This window comes from Oncorhynchus clarkii, chromosome 12 (assembly GCF_045791955.1).
Source record: "Oncorhynchus clarkii lewisi isolate Uvic-CL-2024 chromosome 12, UVic_Ocla_1.0, whole genome shotgun sequence".
In the NCBI taxonomy this organism is placed as follows: domain Eukaryota; kingdom Metazoa; phylum Chordata; class Actinopteri; order Salmoniformes; family Salmonidae; genus Oncorhynchus; species Oncorhynchus clarkii.
The window spans coordinates 53,980,735-53,998,706 of NC_092158.1; the positions used below are offsets into that span (position 1 = coordinate 53,980,735).

Genomic DNA, 17,972 nt, shown 5'->3' on the forward strand with positions numbered 1-17,972 from the left:
GGGAAAATCAAAAGAAATCAGCCAACACCTCAGAAAAAAAAATTGTAGACCTCCACAAGTATGGTTCATCCTTGGGAGCAATTTCCAAACGCCTGAAGGTACCAAGTTCATCTGTACAAACAATAGTATGCAAGTATAAACACCATGAGACCACGCAGCCGTCATACCGCTCAGGAAGGAGACGCATTCTGTCTCCTAGAGATGAACATACTTTGGTGCGAAAAGTGAAAATCAATCCCAGAACAACAGCAAAGGACCTTGTGAAGATGCTGGAGGAAACAGGTACAAAAGTATCTATATCCACAGTAAAAACGAGTCATATATCGACATAACCTGAAAGGCCGCTCAGCAAGGAAGAGGAAGAAACCACTGCTCCAAAACCTACGGTTTGCAACTGCACATGGGGACAAAGATCATACTTTTTGAAGAAATGTCTTCTGGTCTGATGAAACAAAAATAGAACTAATGACCATCGTTATGTTTGGAGGGAAAAGGGGGAGGCTTGCAAGCCGAAGAACACCATCCCAACCATGAAGCACGGGGGTGGCAGCATCATGTTGTGGGGGTGCTTTGCTGCAGGAGGGACTGGGGCACTTCACAAAATAGATGGCATCATGAGGTAGGAAAATTATGTGGATATATTGAAGCAACATCTCAAGACATCAGTCAGGAAGTAAAGCTTGGTCACAAATGGGTCTTCCAAATGGACAATGACCCCAAGCATACTTCCAAAGTTATGGCTTAAGGACAACAAAGTCAAGGTATTTGAGTGGCCAATAACCAAGCCCTGACCTCAATCCCATAGAAAATGTGTGGGCAGAACTGAAAAGGTGTGTGCGAGCAAGGAGGCCTACAAACCTGACTCAGTTACACCAGCTCTGGCAGGAGGAAGCTTGTGGAAGGCTACCTGAAGCGTTTGACCCAAGTTAAACAATTTAAAGGCAATGCTACCAAATACTAATTGAGTGTATGTAAACTTCTGACCTACTGCGAATGTGATGAAAGAACTAAAAGCTGAAATAAGTCATTCTCTCTACTATTATTCTGACATTTCACATTCTTAAAATAAAGTGGTGATCCTATATCACCTAAAACAGGGAATTTTTACTTGGATTAAAGGTCAGGAATTGTGAAAAATTAAATGTATTTGGCTAAGGTGTATGTAAACTTCCGACTTCAACTGTATGTCATGCATCTGCATCACAGGAGCCATGCTCATTGAGGGTGCACTGAGGGTGAGATTAGACCAACTGTGTGGTAAACTATAGATGGGGACATCATTAACGAACCATGACCATATCTCAAATGTGCACACACACACACACACACACACACACACACACACACACACACACACACACACACACACACACACACTTGAGAGGGCATATCAGGGCCTGAACCACACAGCGCTGCTGGCACTACCAGGCCCCTAACCACTCCCCTAACCACTCCAGCCTAAAACACGCACAGCCTAAAGAGTTGTGATAAGATTCATTCATGTTTCTCATACACCCCACACACGCTGCTCCCACTCCACAATACTGCGGACTTACTTTCACTGACACGGTCAATGTGCACTGCTGCTATCGTTTGTCATATTTTAAAGTTTTTTTGTTCTGGGTGCAGGCACTCTGGCGGATTCCCCGTTCTCTCCCTCTCTCCCGGCCTGTGTCTGCCACTGTGGGAATGTGTTCCGGGGGCTAGAGAGCGGGACTGTAAGGCACCGTTGTGTCGCGGGGCCGGAGATCAGGAAGCAGAGAATAGCGGAGGAGAAGAATGGGGGAAATGTTGTTGCTGAAGTGGGGGAAGAGGGCTGGAGAGGCGGGTGTCAATAGGGTCATGTATTTTTAGCGAGTGTCCCTGGCCGCTATCCTTCCTCCTCTGGCCTCTCAGGACATCCAGACGTCCAGTGGCAGGACAGTAGTGGCAGCAGTTAGCTCAATGCTAATGTTGCGCTTAGGTCAACAGGGCAATGGACACATACTGTATAGATAGATCCATAGTTTGCGATGAACAGAAATCCCAGACAGTGTTACCAATGCTCCTCAATGTATGAGCCAGTTATCCAGGCAGTTATCCAGGCAGTTATCCAGGCAGTTATCCAGCTAGACACATGGGACTCATTTGTTGATGGTGTTTTCCTTTGCCCTGTGATTGAGTTAGAGCACCTCTCGCAAGAGACCTCTTTCCAAAAACCCAACTGGCTGCAGAGGTGATTCATATTATTTCATTTGTGTTGGAATGATTGTAAATGTCTAGAATGAGCCGGATGCGCCAACAGTGTGGTTTTGATTTGGAAAAACATTGTGAATTCAGCATGCATCTCAGTTCTCTTGATGATGAGTGATTATTTTGGTAAAATGTAGTGTGTATATGTATTGATGCCAATACACAGAATAATGCTAGTGTGACTGTGATGTATCGCTGTCCATTAGCCAGAACATATTGGGTGTTTATTTTACTTCATCGTTCATCATTACTTCATATGCCAATTTGGGTTGGGCCGATATAGGATTCATTCGATATTGTGACATTTGACATTGACGCTATATCGCAATGTGCAAGACTATACTGTATTTGAACTTTGAAACTGTGCAGTTTTATCAGCTTGGCTGTATCAGTATGTTGAAAATGAAGTCTAAATCAATTAACTAAGCCTTCTTTTTTTAGTCACACAAAAATTATTTTGTGAGAATGCGACTATAATATCGTAAATAAGCACAAATATTGCACAGTCAGGAATTATTTAGTCAGTAAATGCGCAAAACAATTATATTGGATATCGCGATATTTGGAGTGGCATGTTGTAGAAGCTCATCCCTAGTGCCTATATGTCAGACAGGGCCCTACACACTTAGAAAAAAAGGTGCTATCTATAACCTAAAAGGTTTCTTCGGCAGTCCCCATAGGACAACACTTTTTGGTTCCAGGTGGAACCCTTTTGGGTTCCATGTAGAACCATCTGTGGAAAGGGTTCTACATGGAACCAAAAAGTGTTGTCCTATGGGGACTGCCGAAGAAACCTTTTGGAACCCTTTTGGAACCACTCCCAGAAATGCATAGGTGCATGAGACAACCCATTAAGAGACTTATTGTCGTCAACGTTGACCAGACCTCTCCCATTGAATCAACTTCTCGAGGAAGTCCTGGAAGCCTGTTTTATGGCAGCATACTTTCTGGAGCAGGCTGAGGTTTTAATGCTCGTATAAATTGTAACATCCAATCCATGTCTCAGGCAGCCACAGCCATGCCAATATCCAGTCTGGGTATGGGGCCTGGTGTAGGGGGTGCAGGAGCTTCTCCTGGTCTCCTGGCTTCTCCTGGTCACGACCTGGGTGGGGATGGTTTAAGAAGGTTAAGAAATCTGTTTGTCATGACAACTATGTCATGTTCATTGTCATACCAAACATAGTAGAGGTCGACCGATTATGATTTTTCAACGCCGATACCGATACCGATTATTGGAGGACCAAAAAAGCCGATACCGATTAATCGGCCGATTTTTAAAAATGTATTTGTAATAATGACAATTACAACAATACTGAATGAACACTTATTTTAACTTAATATAATACATCAATAAAATCAATTTAGCCTCAAATAAATAATGAAACATGTTCAATTTGGTTTAAATAATAAGCTCCTCCCTGGGCTCAAACCAGGAACACATCGACAACAGCCACCCTCGAAGCAGCGGTACCCATGCAGAGCAGGGGGAACAACCACAGGCTCAGAGCGAGTGACGTTTGAAACGCTATTAGCGCGCGCTAACTAGCCAGCCATTTCACTTCGGTTACACCAGCCTCATCTCGGGAATTGATAGGCTTGAAGTCATAAACAGCGCAATGCTTGACGCACAACGAAGAGCTGCTGGCAAAACGCACGAAAGTGCTGTTTGAATGAATGTTTACGCGCCTGCTTCTGCCTACCACTGCTCAGTCAGATACTTAGATACTTAGATACTTGTATGCTCAGTCAGATTATACGCAACGCAGGACACGCTAGATAATATCTAGTAATATCAACCATGTGTAGTTAACTAGTGACTATGATTGATTGATTGTTTTTTATAAGATAAGTTTAATGCTAGCTAGCAACTTACCTTGACTTACTGCATTCACATAACAGGCAGTCTCCTTGTGGAGTGCAACGAGAGAGAGGCAGGTTGTTATTGCGTTGGACTAGTTAACTGTAAGGTTGCAAGTTTGGATCCCCATAGCTGACAAGGTGAAAATATGTCGTTCTGCCCCTGATCGAGGCAGTTAATGTGTACCGTGTCAGCTCAGGGATTCAAACTTTCAACCTGTCGGTTACTAGTCCAACGCTCTAACCACTAGGCTACCCTGCCGCCCCAAATAAATTAAATAAAGATTAAATAAAGGTGTAAAAAATACAGATTTCCGATTGTTATGAAAACTTGAAATCGGCCCTAATTAATCGGCCATTCCGATTAATCGGTCGACCTCTAAAACATATACACTGAGTGTACAAAACACTGAGTATACAAATCCACTTAAATCAGTGTAGATGAAGTGGAAAAGACAGGTTCAAGAAGGATTGTTAAGCCTTGAGACAATTGAGACATGGATTGTGTATGTGTGCCATTCAGAGGGTGAGCGGGCAAGACAAAAGATTTACGTTCCTTTGAACGGGGTATGGTAGTACAGTAGGCGCCAGCCGCACCGGTTTGAGTGTGTCAAGAACTGCACCGCTGCTGGATTTTTCACGCTGAACAATTTCCTATGTGTATCAAGAATGGTCCATCACCCAAAAGACATCCAGACAACTTGACACAAAACTGTGGGAAGCATTGGAGTCAACATGGGCCAGCATTCCTGTGGAACGCTTTCAACTCCTTGTAGAGTCCATGCCCTAACAAATGGAAGCTGTTCTGAGGGCAAAAGGGGGCGCAACTCAATATTAGAAAGGTGTTCTTAATGTTTTGTACACTCAGTTTATGTTGTGATGCAGCCTACAGAGTGACAATAAAAGTCTGAAGTTGACGAAAAGCAGAGAGAGAGAGAGAGAGAGAGACTGAGCGATAGAGACAGGATAGAGACAGAGAGATCCAGCGAGGGAATCAGTGAAGGACGTGCTGGAGAAATGTGTGGAAAACCTCACGGAGGAGAGGTGGCATGACATGACAGGCCTGCTGTCTGATATATCTACAGTGGAAAAGTCAGGCCTTTCCCAGCCCTAGCTCCAAGTCTTTCTCACATATGTTACCCCGTACTTCTATTTGTGTGACAGGGTGTTTGGCTTACCTATCCTCTACAGCACAGTCTGTCACTCAACTAATCCTTCTTCAACAGTCTCCAACATTCCCCTTACCGAGAAACAACAATGGCGAAACTCGTAATACCTCATTTGAGCCATTTCAGAGGTGCGGTGAAACATGACAAGGACCTGGTGTTGGATCAGGTGGCCTGCCTGATGCACATCAGCTTTAATACCAGCGACACGTTGTGACTCACTTTTTACGAGAGTGAACTCTGAACCAATTGGCGTTTTATAGCCAGCACTGAGGTCTCACTCCTGAGGTGAGAGCTTACTTGAAATGCTGAGGCATCCAGTATTTATGAAAAAGTGCAAGGGCCTGTGTTTCATTTATTCGGACTGGCAAGAGGTTGTAAATCTTTCCGCACATAGGGCCGCAGGAAGGGCTCATGCTATTTACACAAGCACGGGCCAATTTCTGTCCCTCCCTCCCTCTCTCTCTCTCTCTTTCTGGCTGTGTGAGAATGGTTGACACAAAACCTGTGCAAAGTAGAGCAAAATAGCTGGAGCTTTTGTCTCAGAGGAACCTTTAGCATCTCGTGCATTTTTTTTTTTTAAAGATGCCCACATGCCTCCCTATTTTTGTTGACCTGACTTGCCCTTTCTCTGTCCCCGTTCAGATCTGTCCACAGCCAAGAGGAAGTTTGCGGAGTCTCTCAATGAGTTTAAGTTCCAGTGCATAGGAGACGCAGAGACGGACGACGAGATATGTATCGGTGAGCGAGTAAACGCCCTCCATCCCGTTCTGCTGTACCACACTCGACTGTCCTGCACGCTATTGTTGTGTAGTAATAGTTACCACCCTCAACTGTAACCAACTGCTGCACTACATTCATATCAACTGTAGTAGTGCTAATGCACTCCATTAGTCTGCACTCAGCTGTACACATTCTGGCCTGGCTGTCTTGTTCTACCTAATTGCACTCATAGTGCACCTAATTGGTACAGGAAGGCCGTAATAAACACAATTAGGCTCATTGGATGGAGTTGGATGAAATGTAATAACCTCGAATAAACTTGCCATTATGTTGAAAGAACATTCCTGGAATATTTTTTACAGTAGGAATTCAAAGTTATAAGTGACTTGAGGTCTACATTTGGAGAGTACTATTCTATCAAGTGGAAATGTTGGAACAGGATTGTGGCATCTCAAGTGGAAACTCTGACCCAAAACAATGCAGTCATTCTTGGCTGGACCTAGAGCAGGGAAGGAACAGGCAATAAGCTTGCTAGTTGAAAACACACTGTGGTCTAAAGCAAGCATGTAAACTACGATTTCAAATTAAAAGCCTTGTTTTGCAAGCAAGGTCACAAATGTGGAATGGTATGTATGGAGCCAAATGATGACCACTGACTCATTATATATTGTTATCCTCCCTCTGTGTCGTCTGTCTGTCTGTCTGTCTGGCTGGCTGGCTGTCTGGCTGTCTGGCTGGCTGTTTGGCTGGCCTGTTTATCTCTATCCATCTACAGCAAAGTCTCTACAGGAGTTTGCTGGAGTTTTGCAGAACCTGGAGGATGAGAGAACACGGATGGTGAGTGTCAGATATATGCTGGAACATGGGCTCACTGCTTTGGAATTCAAGCGTTGTATAACCAATAAGTGAAGGTCTGGCTGCAGGCCTCTCTGTGTTTATACAGTATGTCAGTAGAGTGACTTCCTGTCAGCCGTCTGGTGACTTCCTGTATCTCTCCTCAGATTGAGAATGCCGATGATGTGCTGATCATGCCACTGGAGCGGTTCAGGAAGGAGCAGATCAGCGCTGCCAAGGTAAGGAGATATTATGACTTGACTCCCCCAAGTCATGCTGGGGTGAAGGATCCCCCTCTAAATGTCCTGGTAATCCCTACTACTGGGTCATTGTGTGATTTTACAATCCCCTGTGGAGTATAAAGTGAATTATAGTCTTTTTTGGGTTATGTAGCCATCTCATATTCCCTCTTAAACCTTGAAAGACAAGGGACATTTGAACCTATCCGCTGCTACAGTACCAGGTTTTTAAAAAATGTACTGATCACTCAAATATTAGCAGTTTCCCACTCAGTCTGGCCGGTAATTGACTTTGTTCTGGTTGTCCTGATTCCAGAAGTTACATTTGTGTAGGTCTAAAATGTATACACCACAAGGAATAGTATTCCTTTATTAAATCCCCATTGATGACAGCATCCAGAGCTCTCCCTATACTGTACCTCTGAGTCTAAACTGCTCTCTGCTCTGTCCGCCAGAGCTGACAGGTCTGTTGTGATAAGACACTGCCACCATCTGGTCAATACAGGTATCACATGAAGGGCATCAGGATTTACTTGGTTGATTGTCAATGAAGAAATGTTAGTGAACTTTATTACATATTGACAAAACTCTTTCTGATTTGACCTCTCACCATATCGTTATTTTGAAGTCTAAGTTAGAAGAATGTGTAGGTTAATTAAACGTTTGAAGAATAATTTAGTGTTCTGAAAAGGGATACTTGAACTCAAGAGCCCACATTGAAACATGTTTGCAGTGTATAACAGACAAGACATGGGTTCATTTATTATTAAGGGTTAGAGCAAATTGAAGGGTCCTTTGTTACTTACATTAGGATGCTCTGTAATGACGTGTTGTGCAGCTGTTGGTAGTGGACCTTCTGTTCTGAGGAGGGTTGGTTCTACGTCCTGTGGAAACTGGCTGGCGATGAAAGGCCGGGTCATGTGACCGGGTGGACAGGGATGATGATGACATCAGTCAGTAGAAGGTGTGGTTACAGTCAGTGCACCCCAGGGTGAGGAGTGCTGGACTGTATGTTACTGACACACCCTGCTCTATCTATCCGTCTGTCTGTGAGAGTGGCTGGGAGAGACGTCTGTCTGTCTGTCTGTCTGTCTGTCTGTCTGTCTGTCTGTCTGTCTGTGAGAGAGAGGCTGGGAGAGACATCCTGTTATGTCTGTCCGTCTGTCTGTCTAACGTGCAGGTTTAAAGTGCTCTATTGTTTTCCCACCAGCTGTGGGCTGCCTCTGTTGGCTTCAGCAGTACTAGAGGAGATGTGATTTCAACCTGCATCTCACAATATTTTCCTCTAAATCTGTCTGTAAAGCTAAGCCCTGGACATACCAATAATACCCATGACTCTTTGGAAAGGATGTTCTGTTGGAAGGCGGCAGTGATGATGCCAAAACAGAGCTCTATGTGTTATATAGAGGTTTCCCCTGAGAAAGAGGTCTTCTGACCTCAATGGGACATCCTCTTCAATACAATTTCAATATAAATTGTACTATGTGGTGTCCAGGACTTGGAAACAAGGTGACTGTTGGTGACCTTTTGATTGTCTATCACAGGAAGCCAAGAAGAAATACGACAAAGAGACAGAGAAGTACTGTGCTGTACTGGAGAAGCACCTAAGCCTATCAGCAAAGAAGAAAGAAGCACATCTTCATGAAGTAAGCATACATTGTTCTCCTTTCCCACAATCAAAATGGGCTAGAGTTGGCTAGTCATGACATGTGTGTTTATGTTAAGAGGCATGTGTTTGTGTATGCATGTGGGCAAGTGTGTGTGTGTGCGCTGTAAGTCAGTTCACACAGAATCAGAATCACGTTTATTGTCCTACAAGAGGAAAATCTTGTCACAGCTCACACATAGATACTTAAAACAAATCTGAAATAATAGAAGGAACAAGCAACAGCCAGGCAGGTATAGTACCCCCCCCCCCCCCCCCCCATCCATGGGAGAAATGACATGGAAATGACATGGAATTGTTCTCTATGGTGATAGCCCTCGCGATGAAACTCCTCCCTCAGAATTGTCCGGTATCTCACACCTAAATGGGAGGAGATCAAAGTTGAAGTGGGTGGAGATATGATGTGGCGGCCTGTGTGGTGTAAAGCACGACCATTCAGATGGGAGAGCAAACAGCATGACTTCCCCGCGGGTTTCACCTGAAAGTCATTTCAAACAGCATCCCATCCTTTTGCGTGTGGTGCAGGCTGACAGCCAGGTGGACCACGTGCGGCAGCATTTCTACGAGGTGTCTCTGGAGTATGTCTTCAAGGTGCAGGAGGTCCAGGAGAGGAAGATGTTTGACTTTGTAGAGCCGGTGAGTGAGCATGTCAATCTCCCTCAGCATGCTGTCTATACTGTTTAGGGTTGCAAAATGCCATGAACTTTCCTACACTTCCAAGGTTTTCCAGAAATCCTGGCAGGAAGTCTCCCGATTTCCTTCTCATTCCCTATTGATTCAGGTAATCTTCCAACCAGGATTTTTTGGGAAGGTTACTGGAGTTTTACTGGAGTTTTAGGTTGATGGAATTGAATTACGTTTCTCAACCATGTTTCCTTTCCGTTTCGTCCTTTGTATCAATTCTAGTTGCTGGCATTTCTTCAAGGGCTGTTTACTTACTATCACCATGGGTACGAGTTGGCCAAAGACTTCAACCACTTCAAGACAGACCTCACTATCAGCATTCAGAATGTAAGATACATATCAATGCCATACATTACGGCCATTAGGTGCTGGTGAGATGTAATATTTTGCCACACCAAAGACATTTCAAGGCTGGGCTGGGCAGTATATTGTATTTTACTATATACCGTATTGATGCGTGGACCGGTTTGGGTTTTTACTTTACCTTCAATAACGGTATGTCAATGTTTGGTTTGTTAAATGTGATACGCAGCTCAGCACGTGTTATGTCAGTTTTCATAGTTTACTCCGTTTGCTATTTGAGCTGTCTTTCTCCCTCCTGCTGCTACATGCCTCTTCCTACACCAAGCCCTGCCCCCTGTCACTCATGGAGAGAGCAGTTGTTCGACCATAGAGTCACAAACACTTTCTTGCCGTGGTCTGCATGGCCAGATAGATGCAACAAGATGTTGGTGAAAACAATGCTGGTTAGCCGCTAATGCTAAACACTAGTTAGCTAGCTTGCTAAATGTACTAAGAGTCAGAGCAAATGTAGATAGGTAATCAATACAGCCTGGTACTAATGCTGGTCTAGGCCTAGATAAGTATGTTGTTCATGCAACTGTATCTTAAATCAGAGAGGAATAGGAATAGGTGAAACATGAATATGTTAGCTACGTTTTATTTTGTATTCATTATGGACCCCCATTAACTGCTGCCAAGGAGCAGCTACTCTTCTTGGGGTCCAAGGCACATCACAAAATAAATCAACAAAAACTAAATTAAACAGTACATCACATAACATCACCACACCACTACACATCCACAACACAACATGTACAGTACCATACAACAATATTAAAATGTGTTTCTGTGCCTGTGTGTCTCTTCACAGCCCAGTTACATACACTTAAGTTGGAGTCATTAGAACACTTAGGTTGGAGTCATTTTTCAACCACTCCACAAATTTCTTGTTAACAAACTATAGTTTTGCCAAGTCGGTTAGGACGTCTACTTTGTGCATTACAAGTCATTTTTCCAACAATTGTTTACAGACAGATTATTTCACTTATAATTCACTGTATCACAATTCCAGTGGGTCAGAAGTTTACATACACTAAGTTGACTGTACCTATTTCAAGGCCTACCTTCAAACTCAGTGCCTCTGCTTGACATCATAGGAAAGTCAAAAGAAATCAGCTGAGACCTCAGAAAAAAATTGTAGACCTTCACAAGTCTGGTTCATCCTTGGGAGGAATTTCCAAATGCCTGAAGGTACCACGTTCATCTGTACAAAGCAATAGTATGCAAGTATAAACACCATGGGACCGCGCAGCCGTCACACCGCTCAGGAAGGAGACCCGATCTGTCTCCTAGAGATCAATGGTACTTTGGTGCAAAAAGTGCAAAACAATCCCAGAACAACAGCAAAGGACCATGTGAAGATGCTGGAGGAAACATGTACAAAGGTATCTATATCCACAGTCAAACGAGTCCTATATCGAAAGGCCGCTCAGCAAGGAAGAAGCCAATGCTCCAAAACCGCCATAAAAAAAGACAGACTATGGTTTGCAAAAGCACATGGGGACAACGATCATACTTTTTGGAGAAATGTTCTCTGGTCTGATGAAAAAAAAAATAGAACTGTTTGGCCAAAATGACCATCGTTATGTTTGGAGGAAAAAGGGGGAGGCTTGCAAGCCGAAGAACACCATCCCAACCGTGAAGCACGGGGGTGGCAGCATCATGTTGTGGGGGTGCTTTGCTTCAGGAGGGAATGGTGCACTTCACAAAATAGATGGCATAATGAGGGAGAAAAATTATGTAGATATATTGAAGCAACATCTCAAGACATCAGTCAGGAAGTTGAAGCTTGGTCGCAAATGGGTCTTCCAAATTGACAATGACCCCAAGCATACTTCCAAAGTTGTGGCAAAATGGCTTTAGGACAACAAAGTCAAGGTATTGGAGTGGCCATCACAAAGCCCTGACCTCAATCCCATAGAACATTTGTGGGCAGAACTGAAAAAGAAGATGTTAAGAAGGTGCTCCGGTACCACTCCGGTACCACTTAGCAGAGAGAACAGTCTATGACAAGGGTGGCTGGAGTCTTTGACAATTTTTAGGGCCTTCATCTGACACCGCATGGTGTAGAGTTCCTGGATGGCAGGAAGCTTGGCCCCAGTGATTGGTACTGGGCCGTACGCACTACCCTCTGTAGTGCCTTGCGGTCAGAGGCTGAGCAGTTGCTGTACCAGGCAGTGATGCAACCAGGATGCTCTCGATGGTGCAGCTGTATAACTTTTTGAGGATCTGAGGACCAATGCCAAATATTTTCAGTCTCCTGAGGGGGAATAGGTTTTGTTGTGCCCTCTTCCCGACTGTCTTGGTGTGTTTGGACCATGATCGTTTGTTGCTCAACCTGCTCCATTACAGCCCTGTTGATGAGAATGTGGGCGTGCTCGGCACTCCTTTTCCTGTAGTTCACAATTATAGCCTTTGTCTTGATCTCGTTGAGGGAGAGGTTGTTATCCTGGCACCACACGGCCAGGTCTCTGACCTCCTCCCTATAGACTGTCTCATCATTGTCGGTGATCAGGCCTACCACTGTTTTGTTGTTGGCAAACGTAATGATGGTGTTGGAGTCGTGCCTGGCCATGCAGTCATGAGTGAACAGGGAGTACAGGGGGGGACTGAGCACGCACCCCTCAGCGGCCCCCGTGTTGAGGATCAGCATAGCAGATGTGTTGCTACCTATCCTTACTGAATAGGTGTTCCTTTTGTCCAGGTGGGAAAGGGCAGTGTGGCGTGCAATGGAGATGGCATCATCTGTGGATCTGTTGGGGCAGTATGCAAATTGGAGCGGGTCTAGGGTTTCTGGGATAATGGTGTTGATGTGAGCCTTGACCAGCCTTTCTAAGCACTTCATGGCTACAGACGTGAGTGCTACGGGTCGGTAGTCATTTAGGCAAGTTACCTTAGTGTTCTTGGTCACAGGGACTATGGTGGTTTGCTTGAAACATGTTGATATTCCAGACTCAGTTTGAAAAAGTCTTCGAAGTCACTTGCCAGTTGGTACGCGTATACTCGGAGTACACCTCCTGGTAATCTGGCCTTGTGAATGTTGACCTGTTTAAAGGTCTTACTCACATCGGCTACGGAGAGCGTGATCACACAGTCGTCCGGAACAGCTGATGCTCTCATGCATGCTTCAGTGTTGCTTGCCTTGAAATGTGAGCAAAGAAGTAATTTAGCTCATCTGGTAGGCTCGACTCAATGGGCAACTCTCGGCTGTGCTTCCCTTTGTAGTCTGTAATAGTTTGCAAACCCTGCCACATCCGACGAGCGTCGGAGCCGGTGTAGTATGATTCAATCTTAGTCCTGTGTTGACGCTTTACCTGTTTGATGGTTTGTCAAACGGCATAGCGGGATTTCTTATACGCTTCCGGGTTAGAGTCCCGCTCCTTGAAAGCGGCAGCTCTACCCTTTAACTCAGTGCGGATGTTGTCCGTAATCCATGGCTTTTGGTTGGGGTATGTACGTACAGTCACTGTGGGGATGACGTCATCGATGCACTTATTGATGAAGCCAATGATTGTAGTTTAGCATCTGTGTCATCTGACCACTTCTTTATTGACTGAGTCACTGGTGCTTCCTGCTTTAGTTTTATCTTGTTTGCAGGAATCAGGAGGATAGAATTATGGTCAGATTTGCCAAATGGAGTCAGAGGGAGAGCTTTGTAGGTGTGCGTCTCTGTGTGTGGAGTAAAGGTGATTTTTTTCCCTCTGGTTGCACATTTAACATGCTAGTAGAAATGAGGTAAAACTGATTTAAGTTTCCCTGCATTCAATTTCCCGGCTACTGTTTACTTATGGCCTTCTACAGCTCATTGAGTGCGGTCTTAGTGCCAGCATCGGTTTGTGGTGGTAAATAGACAGCTGCGAAGAATATAGATTAAAACTCTCTTGGTAAATAGTGTGGTTTACAGCTTATCATGAGATACTCTACCTCAGGCGAACAAATCCTCGAGACTTCCTTAGTATTAGATTTCGTGCACCAGCTGTTGTTTACAAATATACACAGACCGCCACCCATTGTCTTACCGGAGGCTGCTGTTCTATCTTGCCGATGCATAGTAAACCCCGCTAGCTGTATGATATTCATGTCATCGTTCAGCTACGACTCGGTGAAAGATAAGATATTACAGTTTTTAATGTCCGGTTGGTAGGATATTCGTGATGCTAGTTAATCTATTTTGTTATCCAGTGAATGTACATTGGCTAATAGGACTGATGGTAGAGGCAGATTACTCACTCGCATTCGGATCCTAGCTAGGCACCCCAACCTATGTCCCCAATATTGCCGTCTCTTGCTCATGCAAATCACAGGGCTTTGGGCCTTGTCGGGTGTCTGAAGTAAATCCTTTGCGTCCGACTCGTTAAAGAAAAAATATTCATCCAGTATGAGGTGAGTAATCGCTGCCCTGATATCCAGAAGCTCCTTTCGGTCATAAGAGACGGTGGCAGAAACATGTGCAAAATAAGTTACAAATAACGCAATAAAACACACACAATAGCACAATTGTGGTTACGCCAAGCAGTTTGGGCTCCTCAACTTTCTCAATTTCCACATTATTCATTACAATATTTAGTTGAGGTTTAGGCTTTAGGGAATGGTTTGTCCCAAATACAAAGCTTTTAGTTTTTGAAATATTTAGTACGAGCTTATTACTTGTCACCCATTTTAAATCCGACTGCAGCTCTTTGTTAACCCTTTGAAGGGTACGATCACATATTTGTGATCATTGCTGAGTGGTCCCTGCTGTGTACCATCGCAAATCTGTGATTGGAACAGTAGCAACAGAACATATGATGCAACAAATGCATCTAAACAGCATTGTTGTCTGAAAAGCATCTAAACAGTGTTTTGTACTGATGGGAAATAAGGTCTTCACAACTTTATTCGTAAATTTCACATTTTATTGTAAAAGATAAATGCAAACTTTATCATCCAAACATCACACAGAACATTTCCACAGACAAACTCATTCAATGAACCAGAATAAATAACAGGATGGGCTGACAAAAAAAACAAACATAAGTTAGCGACCTAACAGCTAGACTTGTTTACAATGTATCACATCTCTGGTGCGCACAAGGAAGAAATGTAATATTGTTTAGAAAAGAGATGCATATCAGCTAAGCTAACAGCAGCTAAATTCTTTATGATGGCAGCCATGTTTGTTTATGTTTGACAAGCGAAACTCCCTAATCCCAGAATGCTATTCGCTATAAGACCCAAATTAACAAAAGTCAAAGCCAAAGTCAAAGATGGCTGCACCCATTGCCTGAAAAAGATTAACTTAATTTGCCCACTTTTCAGCATATAACAAATGTTCAATGTATTTGTTACAGTTTATACAAGAACCACATTACTTGACAAGTGTATACAAGGAGCACATTACTTGACAAGTCGTTTACAGTTTTTGACAAATCCCACAGCAAATAAAATCTTATCACTTCACAGATCATCAAACTGAATAGGGATGAAACCATTTTAGGGGGGGGGGGTAATTTCATTTGTGGGGGGGTTTTCAAGTCCATGGGGTATAGAAATGGGGGAAGGTATCGTGGGGGATATGATGCAGGAAATATTACTATAGATGGGGGATTTATCAATAAATGTGGGGCAGACACGGGATAAGTTTACAGTTGAAGTCGGAAGTTTACATACACCTTAACCAAATACATTTAAACTCAGTTTAGGTCAGGTCAGTTAGGGTCACCACTTTATTTTAAGAATGTGAAATGTCAGAATAATAGTAGAGATAATGATTTATTTAAGCTTTTATTTATTTCATCACGTTCCCAGTGGGTCAGAAGTTTAAATACACTCAATTAGTATTTGGTAGCATTGACTTGAAATTGTTTAACTTGGGTCAAACGATTCGGGTAGCCTTCCTCAAGCTTCCCAAAATAAATTGGGTGAATTTTGGCCCATTCCTCCTGACAGAGCTGGTGTAACTGAGTCAGGTTTTTCAGTACACACTTTTTCAGTTCTGCCCACAGATTTTCCATAGGATTGAGGTCAGGGCTTTGTGATGGCCACTCCAATACCTTGACTTTGTTGTCCTTAAGCCATTTTGCCACAACTTTGGAAGTATGCTTGGGGTCATTGTCCATTTGGAAGACCCATTTGCGACCAAGCTTCAACTTCCTGACTGATGTCTTGAGATGTTTCTTCAATATATCCACATCATTTTCCTGCCTCATGATGCCATCTATTTTGTGAAGTGCACCAGTCCCTCCTGCAGCAAAGCACCCCCACAACATGGTGCTGCCACCTCCGTGCATCACGGTTAGGATGGTGTTCTTCGGCTTGCAAGCCTCAGGTTATGTCGATATAGGACTTGTTTTACTGTGGATCTAGATAATTTTGTACATGTTTCCTCCAGCATCTTCACAGGGTCCTTTGCTGTTGTTCTGGGATTGATTTGCACTTTTCGCACCAAAGTACATTAATCTCTAGGAGACAGTACGCGTCTCCTTCCTGAGCGGTGTGACGGCTGCGTTGTCCCATGGTGTTTATACTTGCGTACTATTGTTTGTACAGATGAACATGGTACCTTCAGGCGTTTGGAAATTGCTCGCAAGGATGAACCAGATGTGTGGAAGTTTTTGAAATACATCCACAGGTACACCCGCAATTGACTCAAATTATGTCAATTAGCCTATCAGAAGCTTATAAAGCCATAACATCATTTTCTGGAATTTTCCAAGCTGTTTATAGGCACAGTCAACTTAGTGTATGTAAACTTCTGACCCACTGGAATTGTGATACAGTGGAATTGTGATATAAGTGAAATAATCTGTCTGTAAACAATTGTTGGAAAAATGACTTGTGTCATGCACAAAGTAGATGTCCTAAACGACTTGCCAAAACTATAGTTTGTTAACATGAAATTTGTGGAGTGGTTGAAAAACAAGTTTTAATGTATGTTAACTTCCGACTTCAACTGTATATACTAAATACAAATAAAAACCCTGGAAAGGGGGGTCTAAGCTGGCAACCATAGTACCATAGTTGCAATCTGATACTGTGTTCAAAACAACTGGGAACTCGGAAATCTCCAACTTCCGACTTAAGTGCGTTCAAGACAACTGGGAACTCGGAAAAAAAACAAGATCTGATTGGGACAAATTGTTTTGAACGGTCATCCAACTCAGAACTCCAACTCGGGAACTCGGGCCTCTTTCTAGAGCTCTGACTTTCCAAGCTGAAGATCACAGATGTCGTGATTTGCCCTCGTATTTTTCAGAGTTCCCAGTTGTCTTGAAAGCACCTTTAGACAGTCAAGTGACCTTCACCTCATTTTTTCATAACATCTTTGGTCTGACAGACCAGAATGCATTGTATAATGTAAGCAAACATGGCGCCACAGATAACTGGCAAATAGCTTAGCATTAGCTCATCAAAATCAGTGCAATCTTCAAAAATGTATTTTACACACATTATGTTTCCATTGCAATATATGCAAGAATTGGAATGTATGATTTGTCACCAGTACATGGAAACGTGAAAAAAACTGTAAATACATTATGCTCCATACATATATACGGTATGCTACAGTAGAAACAACAACACGATATACAGAAAATAGGGCATTTAGTTTGATAGGAACGGACACATGACCAAAGTTATTATTTTTAAGGAAAATAACAATGAAGGCAATGCGGGCGCCAGACAGAAAATGTGTTCTGACTAGAGATGCACATTGTCTTCATACTTGATCTGGGGAAACACTGGGGAAGTGCTTGGACTTGGCCAGCTCAATAAAGCCTCAAACATAAATTGTCTGCAACAGTGAAATGGGCTACTTCTTATGTGAATTAATGAGGAGGCGGAACACACCTCAATTCAAACTGTTGTTCGAAAATAATTTTAAATTGACAAGTTTAAACATAGCTTATAGATAATTAGCTGGCAGCGTGCCCTGGTTTGAGGGCAGCGTGGGTTAACTCTCCAGTTGTGTAACAATCACATTTTGGAACTGTGAGTGCGTTAAACACATAAAACAGCTGACTGTAGGGAGACCGTTAGAGACATTTGGAATTCACATGTGACAAGGTAATGTTGCAGTGATTTCACTTGCTGTGGTAGCTGAAGTGTATAATGTTGAGTCATGGCATACATACAGTTAATTCGGAAAGTATTCAGACCCATTTACTTTTTTCACATTTTGTTACGTTACAGCCTTATTCAATTTGTTTTTGTCATCAATCTACACACAATACCCCATAATGACAAAGAAAA

The 17,972-nt window shown here is 43.2% G+C and overlaps 1 protein-coding gene across 2 annotated transcripts in view; it reads left to right on the forward strand.

The window, feature by feature from the left end:
* Window positions 1-17,972, forward strand: part of LOC139420812 (rho GTPase-activating protein 26-like) — a 124,009-nt gene that overhangs the window by 51,207 nt on the left and 54,830 nt on the right. For both annotated transcript variants that reach the window (XM_071171107.1, XM_071171106.1), the window contains exons 2-7: window positions 5,901-5,996; window positions 6,754-6,815; window positions 6,980-7,051; window positions 8,596-8,697; window positions 9,243-9,353; window positions 9,624-9,728. In XM_071171107.1, coding sequence (XP_071027208.1) covers window positions 5,901-5,996; window positions 6,754-6,815; window positions 6,980-7,051; window positions 8,596-8,697; window positions 9,243-9,353; window positions 9,624-9,728 — 548 coding nt within the window. The remainder of the gene's footprint in view (window positions 1-5,900; window positions 5,997-6,753; window positions 6,816-6,979; window positions 7,052-8,595; window positions 8,698-9,242; window positions 9,354-9,623; window positions 9,729-17,972) is intronic.